The sequence below is a fragment of the Acipenser ruthenus genome, chromosome 15, assembly GCF_902713425.1.
Source record: "Acipenser ruthenus chromosome 15, fAciRut3.2 maternal haplotype, whole genome shotgun sequence".
Lineage (NCBI taxonomy): Eukaryota > Metazoa > Chordata > Actinopteri > Acipenseriformes > Acipenseridae > Acipenser > Acipenser ruthenus.
In genome coordinates this window covers 23485102-23508294 of record NC_081203.1, presented here as the reverse complement: position 1 = coordinate 23508294, position 23193 = coordinate 23485102, and the positions used below count along the sequence as shown (strand labels likewise).

The window sequence follows — 23193 nt, the reverse complement described above, 5'->3', positions numbered from 1 at the left end:
CTATCTATATTTCATTTTGATTCTCAGCCAGTTGAAGGTTTGTGCAGTGTACTGGCGACCAACCAGAATTCAGTATATTTCCAAACACATGTATTACATAGCAACTGTCTCTTGCATCCCCCAACAATCATGTTAGAGCTGCTAAGTTGCAAGGTAACCTCAGTGAAGTCGATAGCTGCATTGGAAAACCTGTGAATGGCTACCTCTAATAGTTACACTGTATGTACATTGATCAAATGCTTCACCCTGCAACATAAACTTGTGCTGCTACATTCCGCATGTTGTCCTCCGGTATGTATGAATGCTGCCAAGGTGCAGCAGACTCTGAGTGTTTTATTGCAAGCCTGTACATGTGTTTTGTTCTTGGCACAAGAATTAGAAACACAAAGTAAATGGTAAGTATTGAACAGTGCAGTAACAGTAATACAGTATGATAAATAACACATTTCATGGGACACTCTGCTCCCTGTGGATATAAGAAATTCCACATGTGTTCCAAGTGGTATTTTTTATTGGTGCATTTCCTTTCATCCACTAGGGGCAGCATGTTGCAGGGGGGGGCAGGTTAATGGTTACACTCTAGTGTACCAGATGTTCTTAAATAGAACTGTTTCTGAGAGTTTAAAAAAGTTAGAAATGTTACAGAGAATTTCAAAAGGTTACGAGGATGTGATCACCAAAACAGAAACATTTAAGATAACTGTGATATTTCATACCCATGCCAAGTTTCTCAAGCCGTTTTGGCTAATGCATAGACAAGCATTGTAAAGCACAGATAAATACGGTTAAACACATGGGAAGCACAGGGGAAGCAGATACTCTGAACTGTATCATGGTATATTTTTTTTATCAAGGAATACATACGCAGGGAAAAATAAATTTCAGGTAACATGAAATAAACCAATACAAAAGTAATCTGTCTGAGCTGTACAATGCTTACCTATGCTTTATCATACTTTGCTATTATGGGAAACTGTTATAAGGGTTAACTCACAATGACCCTATAGAAACAACTGCATGTTTCATAATAGATTAATTACCCAGTGTGTTACAGTTTACTGTAGATCATCCTTAAAGAAGATAATATTTTGGGCTGCCATTATAATACCAGTGTATTACCCTGAGGAACTTATGCAGAACCAATTGTAGATCACAGCTACAGCAATGTAAAAATGGCAACACACTACTTCTGATATGGTACTGTTTGTATGTCAAGTGTTATGGCTGTGATGCCATTCTATCAGTGGTACAACTGTAGCAGGGTGCTACCACTGCTTTGCCATATTGTAGTGCTACAGTATGGACATTGATTTTAGTGCACATCAAATTAACATGCAACTGTAGTTAACCGCAATAGACTTTTGTAGTATAGTGCACTACAGTCCAGCTGCACTTCACATAAAGATTTCCAAATTTAGCACAGTTTCACTTCAGCTATTTGCTTTGCATATGACGGAATATTTATATCATTTTAAGCTGCTTGTTTTACATTTATGTTGACTTGCTTTTCAATCCAGCGTCAATAATGATGTTTTGCCTCTCTGTTGTCTAGCTATTTGAAATTAGCTTTAGTGACTACCTTTTTAAAGTGGTGTACACCACGGTAAACGCGCACCAAAGTGTAGGAAAGCGCAATATGGAAAGTATAGTTATTTCTAATGTCAGGATAACTCAATGGTTGTTTTTTGTGTTTTTTTACAGTTCTTCAGTAGTTGCATTACCATTTATACATGAGAAAACCTTATTAAAGTTTACCATGGTTATTATTCTGTAATATTGCTTTTACTTGACTTACTGTTGTACCATGGATTTTGCCAATTTTTTTTTTATTCTTTTACTTACAGTTACTTTGTTATTTTCCTTGCTTGCCTTTGTGTAACCAAGAGTTATTTTAGAAATACCTGTAAGCAACTGTAGCGTAAACTGCATTTGTTTTGCATGCGGGTGCTATTATCAGGGTTCCTGTCCCAGCCTGTCTCTGGCTGCACCTACTGAGGTGTTTTTGTTTAAACAAAATAATTAGAAAGCCACATAACCACAGAATTTGTTGATAAAGCCTTATTTAAACATCATAAAGAAAGCTCCACAAATATAAACACATACATGCTTGCACTTGCATATGTATACTATGCAAACCTTGCATGCATTCTGTTTACAAAAGTGTGACGTCACAAGCTAATTTAATGTCTGGCACAATAATGCCCCATTTCCATTGCCTGGCGCTCCCAGCTACTGCTGCCCACAGCAACAAAACAGGGTGTTTCCACTGATAACGCAAGCGGCAGAGCGTGGCTGTCTATCTGATCAGGCAAACAGGCTACAGAGGAAGTGCGTCATCATGTAGGCAGGATGTGCATGTAGAGAAAAAACTGACAGGGAAATCACTGCCATTGTTTTTTTCACAGGTACAATGGCTGTGCAGAAGAATTCTGAACATGAAAACATTTGAGGTGGCTTCTGGGAAACAGAAGAAACAGAATGTCTTCTAACAGTTTGGGCTGATGCCGAAATACTGAAGCAGTTCATCTGTTTATGAAGAACACTTTCCATCCATCTTCTTCTGAAGGGTTTATTCAACTGGGTCTTGAGAAGGCTGTCTAAAATCGTATGTAGTGCCAAAATGAAAATAGCAATGAGCGTTCTTTCAATTTCAGCTTCCATTGCTTGGATTGCTTTGCTCTAAATGCAGTGTTACCGCTGGTTGCTTTAAAACAAAACACAATATGATTCCACAATCCCCCAGTGATTTTGGAGGATTTCCGAGGTTGGCCAGGTTTGGAAAAAAACACTGAAACACTCTTTTGATTTTGGCAGCTAGCATAGCCTGTAACGAGTCTACTGGTACAGTACTCATATTACAAATTCACATATCTCACACCCGCTCTCTCTATATACATATACATTATCAGTTAAAGATAATACAACAACCCACACTTTTACATCACCGGGGTTAACTTTGAACCCAGGGGTTGACGGCCACTGTGGTTAAGTTGAAAGGACATGTGAATGATACAGTTCACCCAGTCCCATAGCACCTCAATATGCTAACTCAGGATGTGGAGCTGAACATGATCTCTAGTAATTGTATGTATTTAACTTGACGGGACGTGAATGAGCCATGAGTAAGTGAAATCTATTTTTAGGATGTTTCCTAAATGAAGCTTAACATGTTTTTTTTCATTTTTACTCTTTCTCTTTCTACTCATTCATGTTCTGTCTGTGTTTCGTAATTTATTTTTCTTTGACAGGTTGAGAACAAAAAGTTTAGTGCCAGAAACAAATAACAGAAAGACATTTGTAGCATGTAGCAGTGGGACCCTGGGTTCAAATCCCAGCTCAGTCACTAATCCACTTAGAACTCCATTATAATGATCTAAACAGTGGAGAATCCAAATGCACTTACATTGCCACAGCCTCTACTGACCAGTGAGCTTGAGTGACTGGCCTTTGTCCTCTTTGTCTCCATGCTCATCTAATCCTTAGCCTCTCTTTTGTCAAAACTACGGTGTTGAATTTTGTGGTGGTTTTCAGATGTGAAGTAAAAACCCCAACATGTTTACACGTGGTGTGAAAAACGAAAAGAAAAAGAGTCAACGGAAAAAACACAGATAAAAGTAGTTCCCAGTTCAAAATTGTAAATGAGCATTTGTCATTTCTGCTCGCACAGTAAAAGTTTTAATTTAATTGCGTTACAGAATACCACAGGTTTGTTGATTGAATCCGCCTCTTAAGATCCAGTGCGCGTCTCTACCTTGTCTAAGACTGATAGCAGCTCTCTCAAGATATGGAAACTGGCCAATAAATAACTTATTACAAAAACCATGGAAATCATCAGAACTCTATTTAAAGTTCAAGCCCCATGCAAAGAGTTATCTTTCTGTGCTTTATGCTGACAGCTGCACTAACACCTTCTCTCCACTTGACTATTCCCACAGTGCAGAATCTGTACGGACACTCACTACTACATAATGATCCTGTTTCTGGTAGTGGACCCAAACTGTGGAGCACATGTGGGATTCATCGTAGACAATTACCACCTCCAGGATGGCAAGAAATACCCCCTCTCTTCACCCTGTGCCCATTTATACAACATTTCTTAGCACAGCATGTCTATGTTACTTTGAACTCATATTAAGCCTTGTATCCTGTACTAGTATATACTATTATATGGCCTCTAAATTATCAATTGCTTTGTCTTTCCAGTGGTTGCATTTAAATTATTATGACTAGGATGTGCTTTGGTGATGGGTAAAGTTCATGTTATATAATTCATGACACACATCCCAACTGCCTAAATTGGGTATTGAGTATCTCCCTACCACTCAAAACCGAAATCTCAGGGAAATTAAAAACTGTCCATTCTCACACTTCACATGTGACAGGTTCACTTTGTATTTGTGAGTTGTTTTCCCAGATTGCCACGTGCTGTCTTGAGTAAGAGCCTGGATGATTTTAGTGCAACGCTCATCGGCAATAAAAAAAGGGGCCATGACGTCAAACACTTGGCAAAACTAGAAATTCAACTAGAGGTAAAGTTATGTAATCTTAGGCCACCTAGAAACTGAATATTTGGTGTTATTGTTTGTAAACTGAGATTTAGTCCCTGAGAATAAACTCTAAAATATGGCATTTCAAACAGTGTGGTTAAACAAAAATGCTGAAAATGCATGCAGTCTTGGATATTAAAATCACCTGCAAACAAAGCACCTACTATCAAACCTCTTTCAGATATCCCGTCTTGACCACAAAATATTTTATTACACACACGTGTCATGCCATTTGTATTAAAAACAAGAAATGGGAATTTTTGTTTATATAAAAAAAAAGCATCCCTTGGAACATTATCTAAAGGAGAATATCGCATAAAGTGAACATGATCTATATAGGTATGTCCAGAAGTGTCCAGAAGTTAAAACAATGTGGCAGTGACATGGTTCATTTCTACAAGAGACCAGCTTTACAGAATCATAAAATGAAAGCTGAAAAGGTTTATGAGATATAAGCAGGTGCAGTAGAGACAGATTTATAAATGTATACAAGCTCCCCTCATAGTGGTGCTTAATTAATAACTCCTATGAGGGACAGCCCCTTACTGCCAAACACCTCAATTACAGAGAAAGTCATACAAGAGGGCTAACATAGCCCAGCAGAGACACCCAAGTTTAAATTAATCTGAGGATTCTCACTGAACTCCAGATTGAGTTCCCAGTACATTTTAATTTGGAAAATGCATGACAGCCTGCTCCAAGGTTATGAAGTGCCAGTTCATTTGAATCTGCCCTGCAGGATCTGCAAAGCGTCCATTTGATCCTATCATCCAGCTCAGACAAATCTTACCTTGCAAAGCAGTTAACACACCTGCAATAAGTGAAGGCTAATTGCTCTCTTTGAATGCAAATCAGAAATAACTGTAATTATAATGTCTTGTCTAAATAACAATGCTGAGCTTTTTGATATCTACTTTCTGCCCCATAATCAATTCACTCACCAGCCTCCTGCCATGTCAGAGTATCCTGGTCTTTGAAACCTTTCATTTGGAGTGCACCACAGCCTTGTGGTTTAGTAACAGAATAAGGCCTCGAAACCAAAAAGGCTAACGCTCTGTAAAAAAGCTGAGAGAAATGTTCCAAGTGGTACAGTTTTGTTTCTTGGGTTTAAACAGTGCAGTTCTGATGCTGTATTTATTTGTGTACCTAACGTTGTAAGTAAAATACACATTTTTGTAATGATTGCTTTATTTTTCTCTTACCTTTTGATGGTGTCTGTAATCATTCTCAGTGGTCATTTCTTGTTGCTCCAATGATGAGCTATAATCATTTACTATAATTGTATCTCAGTCCACCGCTGGCTGAAGGCTTAACTGACTGCCTAGTTTTTAATTTTCATCAATCCAAAATGTCAAATGCTTCTGTGGTCTTTCGATTCTACAAAACTACAAGGTGCCCAATAGGTCAGGAATCGTAGGCGTAACTGTTTATATTGGTTGTCTATTTTTATTTCAGGTGTAAAATGTCTTTAAGCAAAAGGGAATGGACCTATGGTGCAGATAGCCAACATGTGGTGGCTGTCCAATTTAACAGAGAACATCAAAAGCAGCAGAAAAAATGATATTATCTATGTCTTATGAGACACCCTCTATATATGGAGCTAATACAAAAAACATTGCATGAAGAAAGATTAAACTTTACCAAGTAAAACAATCTAAACATGTTTTAGCATATTAATTGTTTGGTCAATTAAGCCATTATTGCTTTGGTGCAAGAAACATATACTCAAAACTCAAAATAATTTGTGCAATTATGCAATGCACTGACATATTGAATGTTAAAAGAAGATCCACACTAATACTGACGTACATTACATAATGTAATTCATTTTGGTGAGAACATTTCTGTCTCTACCCACAGAAAAGATTTGGAATGAGAGGTTGTCATTTCTTCACTCCTAAAGAGTTGACAGTATGTGTTATAATAAAAGCCACTACATCTGTGCTGATGATGGGTTCTGCAAGGCCATAATCCCCAACCAGACAAATGCACTGGCATAGCATATAGACAGCAGCTGGATTGGGGGAATTTGTCCGTCTGTCTTTCTGGATGCTAAAATACTACTAATACTAAAAACTGTCATGGTGTCAACAGCACCAAAAACTAATAGGATCTCTGGGTACAAGAGAAATATTAGAAACTCCCCTCTGCCCCAAAAAATATTCACAATGGCTCAATATCTTGAATAAAATAGAGAAAATGGGTTTGGGTTTTGTTCAGTGGCATTGTCCCTCAACTTTCATGATTTGTAAAAGTGAATTGGCACAAAACAGTAGCTTATCTATAGTATAGTTACATACACGGGTTGGACAAATACACCTGGCATAACACTGTCAATTGGGTATAGGTCCACCATGTGTCTTGCATCAGTCATCTATCAAACTATGTAAGAGTGTCTCTCTTGCCCATTGAGGCTGAAACTGCTTACAACTGGAAGATGCAGTTCTTATTTACCGGTATTATATGTTACAAATGGAATTTGTGTAAAAAAATCAAAAAGTCACGTGCGGTAAAGATTTTTACAGTGTAGTATGTTACATGTAGCTCTGCTGTTTGTTAAATGCTTTTTCACTATTATTGATCTTCATAACCGTATGTGTGATCACATGTTCTGTAGTAGTTTTACAAATGCTGTAAATACATTTTAAGTTAGGTTGTAGCATTAATGATAACAAAGATTAAGACTTAATTATATGGGGGCGTTTTGGTCTTTGAAGCTTGTTTGCGAGGTCAGTTAAGGGGATTTACAGCACCACCCATCGGTAAAGGAGGGAAGGACATTGCATCACCCTATAGAATTGACAAATTTAGCTTCATAAAGCGGAATTAAACCTGCTGAATAATGTTACGTTAACATATTGAATTACATACCGCTTTGTAGTTTTCCATATACATAAATTTGACATTTGTAAATCTAACATGAAACACTGTAAGACTATTATGGCTTACGGTAGACTTTTACAATATCATTTTGTAGTTCTCAACGTCTGTGCACAACAAACCCACAGCACAAGTTAGCATTACTGGCAGTCTCTGCTTGAGGGAGGCCCAGGCCTTAAGGACAAAAGGTGAGGATTAAGGTGTGTTTACAGTGCTGCGAGGGGGATTTCTCATAGACTGCAGTCAATGGCTTTGTCCCTCACCTTTCATGATCACTTAATTCCTAAGAACAGCTTTCAAATTAAATAAATATGAGCTAATATATATATATATATATATATATATATATATATATATATATATATATATATATATATATAATGCTTATGACCCTTCAACTAAAAGCTTTAAAAAATATACTTAGAAGACCATTATACTAGATCAAAGGGTGAAACTTTGATTTAACATCTCATCAATTTTACAAATGAAGTCTAATAGGAATAGAGACAGTGTCCCTATTGTTGTAGAACAGGCTCTTATAAAGACTTGAGTACCAATTATTATGTGAACCAGAGCTTTGTACCACAGCAAGCTTCTCTGAGAGTTAGAGAATGCCATCACTGTTGACAGTACATCAAAATAAAACTGCCAAGAATCTTAGCCATGGTGAGTCTGTTAGGGTGTAATGAAAGGCTAGCCATGGAGTTGGTAAGGAAACATTTCAACATGTCTTTGCTTCCTGATTCTAGAAATAAAAGAGCAGGTGGGGATGAAAGTTTTATGTGATTCTCTAGAATCAGGAAGCACAACTGTCTTTCCAAGAACATGCAAAGGTAGGTAGAAAAATGTCAGGTGGCAGCAATAGAAAACAGATCGACAAAAAATGACTAAGTAAAATGCAAGGGGAAGAAACAAACAAAGCATGCAATTTGGCTGACTGAACTGTTTCTGAATCTTGCAGTTGGTTAATAGTTTACACAGCTCTGGTCAGTGACTAATAGGTGAATGTACTGAATTACCATGGCAATGTAAACTGTACAGCACTGCCTTTAATCAGTTGTTTCTTTTTTTTACAATAGCACAAAAAAAGCTTTGTTAGAAAAAGAAAAATATTTTGTACTACAAAGCCTAACTTTGTGCTTAAGGTTAAACATATACACTGTAAATGTTTTTGCACACCAAACTTCATTCTCTGACAGAAACTGAAACCAGCACATGAACACATATTTTAGTTTCATGTTATGTCTAGTCTTTTGCCTCAGGCTTTCTACTTCAACAGTCTGATCTAACTTCTTCTCCCTGCATGATTGTTGCCTATTATCTATGTATACCATTCCCTGTTTTATCACTGTTATATGACAGACTGCCACTATATACCCCAGACTCTCTCCCCTACTATATCTATCAAAATGTCTGATTATGTGGCAAATATGCTATACAGTATTATAACTAGACAAAAGCATGACATTCTGTGAGAGTGGAACTGAATTCAAGGCTGAAAAGCCTTTTCGTTTAAGTTACCTTCCCCTTTCTGACATCTCCTCATTCTACAATAATCCCCAGTATAGCTGCATCCCACCTTCATTCCCCATTTGGGTAGGACCATGATATAAGACTACCCACCACATCCTTACCCCAAAGCCGACTATTTTTTATTTAAAATGTCTCTATTATAAGGTTCATAAAAATCCAATTTGCTAACTCATGACTTAATCATGTCATGCAATTGTATTCTGCTCTTCTTGGATTTTTGATTTCATGCCTATTTCAGTAGGTCAAGATTTTGACCACAAGTCACAAGGAACTTAATTTTCCACTAAAGCGATTGTTTTTCTAAAGCTAAAGTATTTTTATATTTTGCTGATGCGATGGTTATGCAGTGGCTTTAAAGTTTCCCCTAAAACAATCCACACAATGATTGTTTTTAAAATACAGTTCTTATTTCTACCCTTTTAAAAGTGCTGTTTTAAAGTAGTTATTTTGTTAAGTTTAAAACTGATTAAGTGGAAGAGGGTTAAGACTATGACAGTACTTAAGATACACTGATTATGGATATAAGGGCAAACTGTGATATAACCGTGTGAGGAAAATTAAAGGAGTAAAACAGGGTTAATACAGTATCTGTTCTCGAATAAATACATGTTAACCCACGGAAAGTCCCAGAAATGACGTTGTATCCTAATGATTAAAAGGGATTTAATTATAGACAGGATCAGAGTGCTGGAAACCCTTGAGAATTGACATGCTGTGCCACAGCTAAAAGTAAACAACTAAAAAACGGGAGGGCACTTAAAAATGACGAAAAACAAAACCCAGCTTGGTTCATTTTGCAGAGACCTACACGCGGTGCATAGACTGTGGTTGAGGCAGTTCAGAATTCAGAAAGCTGTTACATTCTGCAAAGCAAAATATGCAACGAATAAGTATACAGAAAGTTTTAGTATGCTACAACAAAAACGTTTTACTTCTGGGGCATTGATACACATACTGTTTACCTGTATCTGGCACCCAGGTCAACCCTGCTTGATCAAAAAGCAGTGTGAAATCACACAGCCGACCCACATGACACCAGGTCCTCACCCGGGTAGGTTCCGACCCGCGTAGAGCATGCCAGTGTGAAAGGGGCTTACATCTACATAATTTAATTAGATTTCTGTTTAGTTTAGGTATTTTAAACCTAAAAAACAAACAATGTACTGGTTTGTTGTTGCTTTTGCTTTAAAACAAAAGTTAATTTCTCGTTTATAAACCGTGGCCTTACTTTTTAATTTCCCCAGTACAAAAATCACATGGTGCATTGGGGGGGGTTGCTCGTTTTTGAACGTGAATAGCATTTGGAAACCAACTTTTAAAAAAATAGCATTAAAAAAAAAAAAAAAAATACTGCATCCAACTGTGCTGAGCTTCTATCTGCACACTTTAAGTGGGATGCCTACTTGCGAATAACTATATTAAAACTAAAACCAATGTTATTGTCACGCATTTATGTATGTTTGTATATTGGTGGCAAAAATTCAACACATAAAAAAAAACACATGCCTACAAAGCTGTTAAACACGTTCAGCGATCCAAGGTCTGCTAGTTCAAACATTAACCTAGTCAGGCATATCAGCCTGACGAAATATTTGTTACCCACCTCTACGACAAAGATTGTGAATGACAACAGACGTCTGCAAATAAAGACCCCCCCCCTCCCTCCAAAAAAAAGAACACGTTTTACTATTAGCTAGTGTGTTATGTCCCGCCAAAAACGGTCAATTGTAACAAAATACAACAGATTATTAGAAACCATCTGTTGTATTATTTTAATATGCAAATGACCATAAGAGTTCCAAAAGTACTCGCATTGTTACTGAACTTGACATGGATTCTGTACAGCTCATTATTACTTTATCGTTTCAAATTAGTTTTGTGTGTTTGTGGTATTTAAAATTATTATTTATTTTTTTTTCGAACAAGGAAAAATCGAACGAAACAAGTATTACACATTCTATGTCATCATTTGCACGTTCCAAGAAGACTACCGTCCGAATGGAGTACAATTCAGGTACAGAACAAAATTACAAAACAAAACAAAACAAAACAAAACAAAACAAAATAAAAAACACCAAACAGCAAAATAAACATGTTTTAAAAAAATAACATTTTAAACCCACGTCCTTAGATCAAGATCTAAAAGTTTGCTCGCATTATTTAAAACGTTCTTTTTTTAAAAAAATAGTATGCATATTTATAGTATGCAATATATTATTTATTTTACTTTTAAAGTTTTTACGTTTATTACTTGCTTTCCTGTTTTGGCTCAGCCTTTTCACGCGATATTGAAAAGGCACGCGATATATATTACATACACACACTGTTCACCAGTTTGAAAAAGAAAAGACAAAAAATGGCGATCGCCCTGTTGAAAAGATAAGACACAAGTTGAAACTCGTAGTTTTTGGTCTGTAAGTTCCTTTGTTTTGGTTTTAAAAAAAAACAACAACTTTACGTTTCAAAACACTGATAATATACCTCATACTTTTAAAAATAATACATATATATATAAAACTCTAAACCATAAAAAGTAACTAAATGTTTGATTGAAAAAGTTTATGCACCGATTATTCAACACAGCTTCATCGTTGTCGTTTCCCCTCCTGCACGAAAAAAAAAGGTTTTGAAGTACAACACCTGTCAATCAACTAACTCCGCCTCTCCAGAACCCAGAAACTTTGAGATTATAAAGGTAATGCAGAGAGCTGTTTTTGCAGATCAGAGAGGGGGCTCTGAAGTAGGGAAGAAAAAGCAATCTGGAAATCGGCGCCCATTTAAAACTGTGATTTATTATATATATTTTTTATTTTTTAAATTATATATTTTTCGTACCGAAGATGTCTGCGGCTTTGGTGGCGCCATACTTCGACTTTAGCGAAGTCTTGAACAAGGTAAAAAAAAAAAAAAACTTTAAAATTAAGATCTAAAAGTTTGTTTGCATTTTTTTAAAACTTTTTAAAAATAGTATACCTATTGATTTTACTTTTAACATCCTGCGTTTAATAGTTGATCACTTGCTTCCTTGTGTTTTGATTATATAGTAACAAGCCAAGCTACGTACACTATTTTATTTTTATATACACGTGCGGAAGCTTGCTAACATTTTTGCATCGCTATATGTACAAAAGTATTTCAATTTTAGACAGTTCACGTAGTTTATTTTCTATACTTTGTTGTAGATTATGTGGTTATATAAGAAAACCCGGTTTGGCCCCTACGTTTGTTGACCCTTTGCGTCATTCATGATTTAATTCGTGTGCAAGGTTTGAGTTTTGCATTTGCTTCTCCTTGTGGATTGTAACTTTTAAATCCATTGTACTTTTTTTCACGTGTAGTTGCACGTGAAAAAAGGGCACTTCTGGTGTATAGGCTAGCTACTTTGACTGACCAGCTTGTGGTTTTCTTATATTTTTCAAAACCTGCTGCTTGTGTTTTTGCAATCTGAGGTTTTTAAGTGTGATCAAACACTTTTGTCATCAGCTTTCTATCAAAACATTCAAAATCTGACTTTAAAGGGGTTTCGAAGTTGTATGTCCCATTTTATATAATAAACCATATTTCTATATTCTATCCGCTTTTAGACCTGTAAAGTCAAGTAACTCATACAGTTATGCTGCGATTTGTTACTAAAGTAAAATCCATGCATTACGATCTAATTTTCTTACTGAGTGTGACGTTTGGGGCAAGCAAATCAATTAAATTAATTTGCTAGACGTGATAAGGGAAAATAGTTTCAGACCAAGCTAATTTGGTATTGAAAGTCGCACTATAATTTGTTCTTTAAATGTTTAAATATAAAATGCGCAACAGACGCCCAAAAATCTTGCCAGGTTTAAGTTCAGTCTGCTGCAAGCAGTCTTGCAGCGCTAACAACTGCTGGCAACCAATGAGTTGCAGCGAACACTGTACAGTTGCTCTACCGTGCTGTATGACAGTCAGACAGCCCCCTTCCAATCATGTCACTTCACGTGTTTTTAAAAGTTGGCCTTGTATTGCATTTTAATATCCAGTTAACCACATTCTAGTATGTATTTTAATTTTAAAGAAAATTCCGCATAATAGAAGTATGATTTACATATGTATTATTGTGCAGAGCAACTTCTGTATATCATTTTTTTTTTTTTTTAAAGAAGCTGGGTGTTTCTAAGTAGTAACAGTGAGCAATGTGTGGTAAGGCAATGGCACGAGGTCGACCTGAGACACACTGTTTGGTTGTTAGGAAAACCTGGAGTGGATTTTTATATTTATTTTTATTTGCATAAATGTAAAAGATACTGTAGTTTTAAAAGCACAGGGTTCATATAAAAAACACCACTTGTTAGGGTTACATTGGCAAGTTGTCAGCTTGTATATTGTCCGATCGCAAATGCAAACAATGTTCAAAGCGTGGAAAATGTGGTTTGCTCCAGCCAGCGATACCAGTATTGTATATGTTACTTATTTGTCAGAGGGTTTTGAGAGGGTTGTGCACCTACTCCTCAAGGGGTTGTGGAGTACGTGCTTATATAATATGAAGAGAAAAGATCCAAAGCCATTTTCTTTTTTTTTCTTTTTTTAGTACTACTAAAAACACATTCAGTTTTAGATATTACATATATTATTCAGTTCTTGGCTCATGTGACTTCATTTGAGAAATATATAGATGAACACTGATAAGCGAATTAGTCCATTACAGTATAACTTCTAGTTAATAGACTGCATTAATAAAGTGCTTCAGTTCAGAAAGAATGATAGATGTTGAACTGTCAAGATACTGTACAGTGTAAATTTAAAATAGTATACAAACATCAAATGTGTTACTTTCAGTTTCCACATATAGTTGGTTTTCCCATCAGTGCTTTAGATCAGGTTCCAGAATAGTATTTCTGAAATCGCATTACTGTTTAGAGCAAAATCGATCTTCTTATATCCCTGTTCACACGTATCAAAACATTTAATCTAATCTCCAAACTTGATATTGTGGACAGATGATGAGTTCACTTTGACCTGTCCACCACTGGGATTTCTTGCTGTTTTTCTCAGTCCAATTGACATACTTGGTTTACTTCCTTTGTTGTATTGTTGGGTGCAAATACAGGGTTATTGACTATTTTATTTTTTTTCCATTCCAGAACAACAGGATGCTGAACTACAACAACAACATCCTCAGTGCCCCCCATCCCACATCTACCCCCTGCACTGGCACCAACCCCTCCATCTGCACCCCTAATGGGACCCTGCTGGGCAGGAAGGCAGTGGGGACCCCCTCTACAGGGGTTTATCAACGGCGGCACTCTGTCACCGTACCCAACTCCAAGTTCAACCAGAACCAATTCGTGAACAGCCTAAAGACAGAGCCGTGCCTTACTGGTGGCGGTGGTGGCGGCGGCAGCAACAAGGAGAACCGCTTCCGAGACCGCTCGTATTCCGAGACCGGGGAGAGGATGCTCCAAAAGCCTTGCAGTGGCAGCAACGCGGGAGGGCAAGTTAATTCCAGCCGCTACAAGACAGAACTATGTAGACCCTTCGAGGAGAACGGCGCTTGCAAGTACGGGGACAAGTGCCAGTTTGCCCATGGCATCCATGAGCTACGCAGCCTGAGCCGCCACCCTAAGTACAAGACAGAACTCTGCCGCACTTTCCACACCATAGGGTTCTGCCCCTATGGGCCCCGCTGCCACTTCATCCACAATGCAGAGGAGCGCAGAGGCCCACCGCCCCAGTACCCCCTCTCACCCTCCAACAAGCTGGATCGGCCACGACTTCAGCACAGCTTCAGCTTCGCCGGGTTCCCAAGCTCCAGTGGGTTGCAGGACAGTCCCACCTCCGTCACCCCGCCGCCCGTGTTAAATGCAGACGACCTGCCTGAGTGGGCAAATAACCCCTTCACCTACTCCAGCCAGGAGCTGGCTACCCTCTTTGGGCCGAGCCTGAGTATCCCGGGCGACTCCTCTGCTCAGGCTCCACCATCACCCACCACCTTCATCTTCCGGGCCATGTCAGAGTCTCCCCAGATGTTTGAGGCTCCCCCCAGCCCGCCTGATTCGCTTTCCGACCAGGAGGGCTACCTGAGCAGCTCTGGAAGCATAAGCGGGTCCGAGTCCCCAGTTCTAGACACCAACAAACGTCTTCCAATCTTCAGCAGACTCTCTATCTCTGACGACTAAGCAGAAAGAAAAGAAAGCGACACTGCCCCGTTTCACCCCTCCCTCCCTCCCGTTTACGAACTGAGACTTTTCTTTAGTTTTAAAGATAGAAGAGACTAGTGGTCAATGTTGAACAGTCCACTTGCCCGCTTTCTATCTCTCCTTCCTTTTTTTTGGGGGGGGGGGGGGGGGGCGGCGGCGCTCGGTTACAAAAACTGACTCCACATGCCTTTACTGCCACAGGCTTTCCCATCCTGAGTGATGTGAACCGTGGGGGCTGAGCAGCTAGCTTTAGTCCCCTGCTAGATTATTTTAGAAAAAAGAATGAGCCCCACTTAAGTAGCGGGATGAAACCCTAACAAATAGAATGTTACTCCCTTTGCACCTTTTTAATTCCCTCTATATAATAGTGCCAAAAATTCTTAGTCCGATGCATTTTGCCGTCAGTTTACAACATGCCTTTTGGGGGGGGGGGGGGGGGATTTGTGTTAAGGCATCTTGTGCCTTTTCTTTTTCTTGTTGACGTGTAGCAGCGCAGATGGTGCCTTAAGTCCGTTTAAGCAATCTTGCACCCTCTGCTGGCTACGTTCTGCCATTACCACTGTTCCCACATCTCCTGGACTGGCACAAGGGTATAAAGATATGTGTGTGTGTGTGTGTGTGTCATTTTATATATATATATATATATATATATATATTATATATATATATATATATATATATATATATATATATATATATATATATATATATATATATATATATATATAAAATCTGTTTCAAAAAAAAAAAAAAAAGGAAACAAATCGAACAAACGAGTGGTTAATGCACGGGCTAGGGCAAGTGGAACACTGTTAACATTCAGCACTGTCTTGCAAGACATAGGTGAAACTGGCCTGTTGGGGGTAAGCAAAGTCTGCAGGAAGGACTTGAGACGGAGCAACAGGATTGGTTGGGAGTCAGCCGGGATAGCGAATCAGGACTTGTTTTGGTGCTACAGGCTTACCTACCCTCCCCCACCCACCCTATCCACAGACAACCCCTGTAGACATGTGATGCCTTAAAACTTCTAGCAGTTTTCTTTATAGCTGGTCAATAATTTGATGGGACTGGGATTTACAAGCTCTGGTCATCAGTTGTTTGACACTTTTTTTTTTTCCCTTTTGGGGGGGGGGGTCGTTTTAAGCTGGGTAAAAAGTTTTCATTCCTGAGAGGAAGCTATGCCAGCCCCTGTCCCTCCTTGCATAATTTGCTTTAAAGGTCTGCTCTATGTAGGTTACTCTGTAGAGCACTTGTGCCTTCTTGTTTTGCCTTTGGATTTTATAATTGTTTATTATTATTATTCTTTATTATTATTCTTATTATTCTTCTTCTTTATTATTATTATTATTATTATTATTATTATTACTGTTAATGTTATTTTTGAAAAAACTTTCAAGAAGAGAATTTGCTCGGAGGAAAGTTTCGCTTGTCACTGCACAACGTTATATATATAAAAAAAAAAAGCTTATTTAACTTATCGAAAAACGTATTTATTGCCGATCATATGCATTTTTTTTGTTAATTTTGTTTGTATTTATCGGGATAATGAAACAATGGAATATATTTTCTTTTATGTTAAATTATTATCTTCCATATTAATCTAAAGGTTGTGAAGACTTTTTTCTTTTTTTTTTCACAGTTTAATATATTATACTACAATGACTTGTTTTTTGTAACAACACTTGTTTTTATTTTAAAATGAAACTTAATTTAAAAAAAGAAAATGCAAGAACATTGCGTTTGATTATTTATTTTAGAATTGTTTCCCTTTTGTGGGTTGGACTGCAAATTCAGGATAATTGTTACTGTCTTGTTAATCCCTAACATATCCTATTCCTTGTATTGCTAGCCTGTGTGGCCTTACCAGCCAAGTTCTTAGAATGTACAGACCCTGCTCTGGTGTGTAGATTGACTAGCCAGAATCAGTACTCTTCTCTCGTTTCCTAAACACAATGCCTTTTACAGAGGTCCAAAACTACACCCATTTGTTCTATGTGGGTGAAAGAGAAATCAAAAGCTTGATTTTTGGCAGAACAAGTCAACTGGTTTCCTTCTGAATTGGTTCCTATGGTTGCAGCTGTGAAACAAAATATTTGAAAAACAGCAGCAGGCATTCTTTTTGAATCCAGGTGTTCTGCCATTTCCCAGTCAAGGATGGGTTAATCAGCTCTTATTCAACAATTCATCAAAGAAAGAAAAGTGTTTCAGCCCGTGTGGTGCTGTTCCAGATATCTGCGTCTTTTATTTATGGTTTTATTTGCTAAGGCTGTAATAACAAAAAAGGGATTTAAACAATCCGGTGTTTAGTTGAAAGGAAATCAGGAACGAGCAGAAACCAGTTGGTTTGACTGTTAATCTCAAAAAGCTTCATTAGTTTTAAAAAGGAAAAGAATCAACCTGTTTGAAATGCTTCTAACTACTGTTTGGCCACCGAGAAATTGGGACACAGAGAGCTGCATTTTATTTGAAATGTTTTGGTTTTTTTTTGTATTGCTGGAAACAGTTGTATCTAAAAGTTATAAAGAACTTGGTAGAATCTTTAGATGAACCTTTACATGTTGAAACATTTAAGATTGTTCTCATTTTAAGTACTTCTGTTTATAATGATTGGTGCCTGGTTCTACCACCCTGATTGGCACTTGTCTCGGACTACCTAAGGTAGCACAAGATTAGTGCTAATCGGGGCCTAGGAAACCAGTGTTCAATGGTTTTATAGAGGAAGTTCAGAATGCAGTGTTCCTTATCGAAGTGCCTAAAGCCGTTTGCGTTAGCTACAGGGTTTCAAGTCCTCTTGAGCTAAACTGGGATATCTAAAAGAGGTTATGAAATTGCCAAAACAGTTTGATTTTTTTTTTTTTTTTGTAAATTTTATTTAATTTATTTATTTAAATAAATCATTTTTGGATCCCTCATTTTACAATGTAATAAAGTGCCTCTTTTTTTTAATACATTCCAGGTAGCGTGTGCGATTTCTACCTTTTTGTATCTAATTTTGTTAAACAGGAAATTTCTCGTTCTGATTTTCCTTGTATTTAAGAGTAAGAAAAATGAATAAAGGTGAACAGGACTGACACAAAGAAAGTAAACTGTTGAATGTATTTCTCAGCTTTTGCTGTTCACTACAGTTTTTTCTATATGTGTGTTTATATACGAGTTTTTTGTAAAGACTGATTGCAGTTTAAACCAATAAACCCCATATTTTTCAAAAAAAGAACAAATATTGATCTTGTGTGTCTTTTATATTATACACATAACACTGATGTTGAGTGGGTGGCTCATTTGTTGAATTTACAGTACGCACACATTCAATCTCTTTTGGCTTCTACAGTGGTGACAACTGCAACTGGTATCGCATGGAATGACAATTTAGGAACTTACATTTTGAGGGGTAAAATGAATAATACACATCTTGCCCAGTTCTGCATTAGTAGTGAACAGATAATACTTTGGGGTACCTAAAGGATTGCTCTTGTACTTTAGGTGTTCGCTGATTCCAGAAATAAAAGTGATCTTAGGTGTGGTTAAACTGGAGGCTAGTTTAGTTCTGCCTGTGGATCATTCTCAGGGTCACATTCCTGCTGTGTTTGTGTTTAGTTGTGTTGGTTGATCAAACACAAATTCAGCTGAACCAAATAGATACTGTCACTGTATATCAAAACAACTGAAGAGGCTGCGTGAGGCGAGCACACCCACATTGCTACCTTGTTAACCGGTCCAGTACAGTAACCAAGCTTTAATCCCTTTTATGTTAAACTGTGTTTCTATTCCTGCCCTAAATCCCCAGGCTCTTGCATATCATGCAGGGAGGTAATAGTGTTAACAGTCTATTTAGAACAGATACACTTTTGCATGCTTGCGTGCCTGAAGTCTTGCCCAATTATTCCTATTACCAAAGATGGGACCCTGGAAAGAAAGGAGTATGCGTCTAAAGCTGTCTTCAATATTCCACTCGGCACGCGATCGTGTGTATCTGTGAAGGGCTTAAATGCATTAGAAAAAGGCTTTTGATTTCCTTTGAATAATCAATTCATTAGAAATAGAAGTTACACTAAGGGCAAGGAGTAACATCCCATGGTTTTTTGTTCTATAAGGATATCGTAAAAAAAATAAATAAATAAAGGTCACATTTGTTTTAGTATTATTTTAAAATGTTATATAAAATAGCAAAGCCAGTTTTGCAAGTGTTTCAAGGCCCTGTATGCACGGATAGCTGGAATATTTTAGTAGTTTGTCAGATTTTGAAGGCTATGTTAAGACTAGTTATACAGGATTATTACGCTGGTAAATGCATTGGACCTCCAAATGCTTTACGAGTCCAGCCTCCACTGTTTAAATGTGTGAGAGATTACAGCGTTCTTTTGAAGTATGTTTTATTTATGGCCATTTTATCACCTTTGACGCTGCAGGGCACCTATGGGATAGAGCAGCTGTTTGTTTCCTCCACAGGTCATTGAGTCTAAACTCCTCCTGTCATGCTACCTTGTTGATATGGTGCAGGTGGGGGGTGCAGTGTTTTGTGCTGCATGATGTTCTGTGCAGTTCATGCTTTGTGATTCGTATAACTCTTCCATGGTTCCAAATGCCCCTGCAAACCGTGAACATACAGGCATTGGGCAAAACAATCATGTGAGTTACAGTCAGCAGTAGGGTGGAGATAGTCACTGATAAGACGAGTCTGTAAGGTGTTTAAACAATTCGGTCATCATGATTACCACCTCAAATCTCCAGTTTAGCACAGAGAGCCAGTAATTTGGATACTGAAGCACTTACTATGAACTACGATGGCTTGTCTCACCAATATGGACTAAAAAAAGATAGATGCAGCTTACATTGCTGAACACAGGAAATACATTTTTTAACATGTAAACAGTGATGTGAAGGACAGTCAATTTATGTTAAACTGTGTGGTACATTCTGTGCGTGTTCCTAAATCTGCGTCACAGATTAAATGCAGTCAGTTGATCACACAGATAACTTCTGCTGAGTGTTAAGATTGTTAGCTGTTTTTTTTAATTAAATACTTTCCCTCCAAATTGAGCAGTTCTTAAAGCGCACTGCTTTCCTGCCCTAAAATATCTGTTATGCAACACTGCAATAGTAGCACAATACAGCTTGAATTTTGTTGAAAATTGAGGATTCATTTTAAATGAGTAGCAATGTTTTGGCCTATCTAAAGTTAGTTACCCAAAACGGTGCGTTACAGTTACTATACATAGTAAAAACACATTTTATAAAGGGAAAATGAATATACTATCCTGGAAACAACTTGGATGTATATGGCAAATGTAATACTGGAGTAACTGATACAGACCCGAGTTAACATTGAACAGATTTAATGGCTTTTTGGTTTTGGTTTGTTTCAGATGTTTGTGCTTTAACTTGCTCTTCTGAAATGGACCTACAAGGTGTTTGGAAAAAGGCACAGCCTGGGAAATTTCTAAGCTTGGAGGTGGTAGTATTAAAAAATATGTATTTAAAAACAGTTGAAGTTCAAATCAAAAGAAATTAAAGCCACAAACCATTAGAAGTCTGGGTGGACAGCAATTAGTCAGCCTAAACCTTATCACCCTCCAATGTTGCATGACTGCAGGGCAAACTCCAGACAGCATTTGGCACGTTTAAACTGCCCTGGCACTAGTCTAATGCTTTATCACTTGACTCTGTGTTCTATTACAAACAACACTACTTACATATACAGGTATAATCATATTCATACTCATTCTCATTCTCATTCTCTCATTCTCTCACTCTCTCTCTCTCTCTCTCCAGTGCCTATAGAAAGTCTACATCCCCTTTCAAAATGTTCACCTTTTGTTCCCTTTAGTCTGGAATTAAAATGCATTAAAATAGTTTTTTTTTTCATTTATCTACACATCCTACCCCACAACTTCCAAGTGAAACAATATTCTAGAAATTTGTAGAAAATTAATTAAAAATAAAAACTGAAATAGCTTGGTTGGATAAGTGTCCACCCCCCTTGTAATAGCAATCCTAAATTAGCTCAGGTGTAACCAATCACCTTCAAAATCACACACCAAGTTAAGTGGCCTCCACCTGTGTTAAATTGTAGTGATTCACATGATTTCAGGATAAATTCAGCAGTTCCTGTAGGTTCCCTCTGCTGGGTAGTGCATTTCAAAGCAAAGACTCAACTATGAGCACCAAGACGCTTTCAAAAGAACTCAAGGACAAAGTTGTTGAAAGGCACAGATCAGGGGATGGGTATAAAAAAATATCAAAGGCCTTGAATATCCCTTGGAGCACGGTCAAAATGATTATTAAGAAGTGGAAGGTGTATGGCACCACCAAGACCCTGCCTAGATCAGGCCGTTCCTGACAGAGCAAGAAGGAGACTGATCAGAGAGGCTACCAAGAGGCCAACAGGCTTTTATGGCCAAGACTGGTCAAAGTGTGCATGTGACAACAATATCCCAAGCACTCCACAATTCTGGCCTGTATGGTAGGGTGGCAAGAAGGAAGCCATTACTCAAGAAAGCCCACCTTGAATCTTGTTTGAAGTATGCAAAAAAACACTCAGGAGATTCTGTAGCCATGTGGCAAAAAGTTTTGTGGTCTGACGAAACTAAAATTGAACTTTTTGGCCTAAATGCAAAGCGTTATGTTTGGCGCAAACCCAACACAGCGCATCACCCAAAGAACACCATCCCTACTGTGAAGCATGGTGGTGGCAGCATCATGTTATGGGGATGTTTCTCATCGGCAGGGACTGTGGCACTTGTCAGGATAGAAGGGAAAATGAATGGAGCAAAGTACAGAGAAGTCCGTGAGGAAAACCTGCTGCCCTCTGCAAGAAAGCTGAGACTGGGATGGAAGTTCACCTTTCAGCATGACAACGACCCAAAGCATACAGCCAAAGCTGCACTGGAGTGGCTAAGGGACAAAAAGGTAAATGTCCTTGAGTGGCCCAATCAGAGCCCCAACCTAAATCCAGTCGAAAATTTGTGGCATGACTTGAAGATTGCTGTCCATCAACGCTCCCCAAGGAACTTGACAGAGCTTGAACAGTTTTGTAAAGAAGAATGGTCAAATAGTGCCAAATCTAGGTGTGCAAAGTTGGTAGAGACCTATACCAACAGACTCACTGCTGTAATTGCTGCCAAAGGTGCTTCCACCAAGTATTAACTCAGGGGGTGGAGACTTATCCAATTATGATCTTTCAGTTTTGTATTTTTAATATATAACTTTTTTCCCCTTAACAGTGTGGAGTGTGGAGAAAAAATCCTCATTTAAATGAATGAAACTCTGAGGCACTGACACAACAAAATGTGAAAAAAAGTTCAAGGGGGTGTAGACTTTCTATAGGCACTGTATATGTGTATGTATATATATATATATATATATATATACACACACACACACACACACATATATATATATATATATATATATATATATATATATATATATATATATATATATATATATAGTTTGAATTGTTCTCTTTCGTCTTGGCCACATGCAATACAATTGCCACCTCTTGTGTTGTGTGTTTTATTTATTTTGCAGACAGGAATACTGGACTGCAGTGTCAACCTATTCACACTTGGAGGAAATCATTTTACTGCCTGCCTTGGAGCTGCTTGTGTGTGCATGTTAATATTTTTTCTATTCATGGAGGCCCTTTCTGAATCCAGCCAATGGTTAAAAAACACAAACTTGGTGAAGTTTGATCCCAGACTAATGACTAACTCACGATAATAATCTGATATGAAGAAAAAGACTGAGGCTGGCTGGCTGCCTGCACTGTGGTCGGAAATCCGACTTGGTGAGAAGAAAGTAGAGTATTGTTATTTTTTTATTTGGTGATGACTTTAGCACTCATGAAAGGTGCTGGATTGACATTGCTGAAGATTAAATTCCACAATTAATTCATAGACCAGGTAAGGAAGAACAACGGCAGCACAAGCACCGATTCACTGCCTTGGATCCTGTTAGGAAAGAGGATTTCAGTTTCTTTTTACGTCCAGTCTTTAGTCAGAGAGACAATACACTGAAGAAATCTGTGTGATGTTTTTCATGACGCAGACTCCTGTCCAATAGGA

At 37.8% G+C, this 23193-nt stretch overlaps 2 protein-coding genes across 3 annotated transcripts in view; one reads left to right on the top strand and one right to left on the bottom strand.

The window, feature by feature from the left end:
* LOC117421874 (DNA repair protein RAD51 homolog 2-like) overlaps positions 1-23193 on the bottom strand; it is a 175604-nt gene that overhangs the window by 22743 nt on the left and 129668 nt on the right. The gene's annotated exons all lie outside the window — the stretch shown is intronic.
* On the top strand, positions 11664-15775 carry LOC117422407 (mRNA decay activator protein ZFP36L1-like). The gene is made up of 2 exons (XM_034037398.3): positions 11664-11854; positions 14075-15775. The coding sequence occupies exons 1-2, from the start codon at positions 11801-11803 to the stop codon at positions 15107-15109; spliced, it is 1089 nt and encodes a 362-aa protein (XP_033893289.3). The 5' UTR covers positions 11664-11800; the 3' UTR covers positions 15110-15775.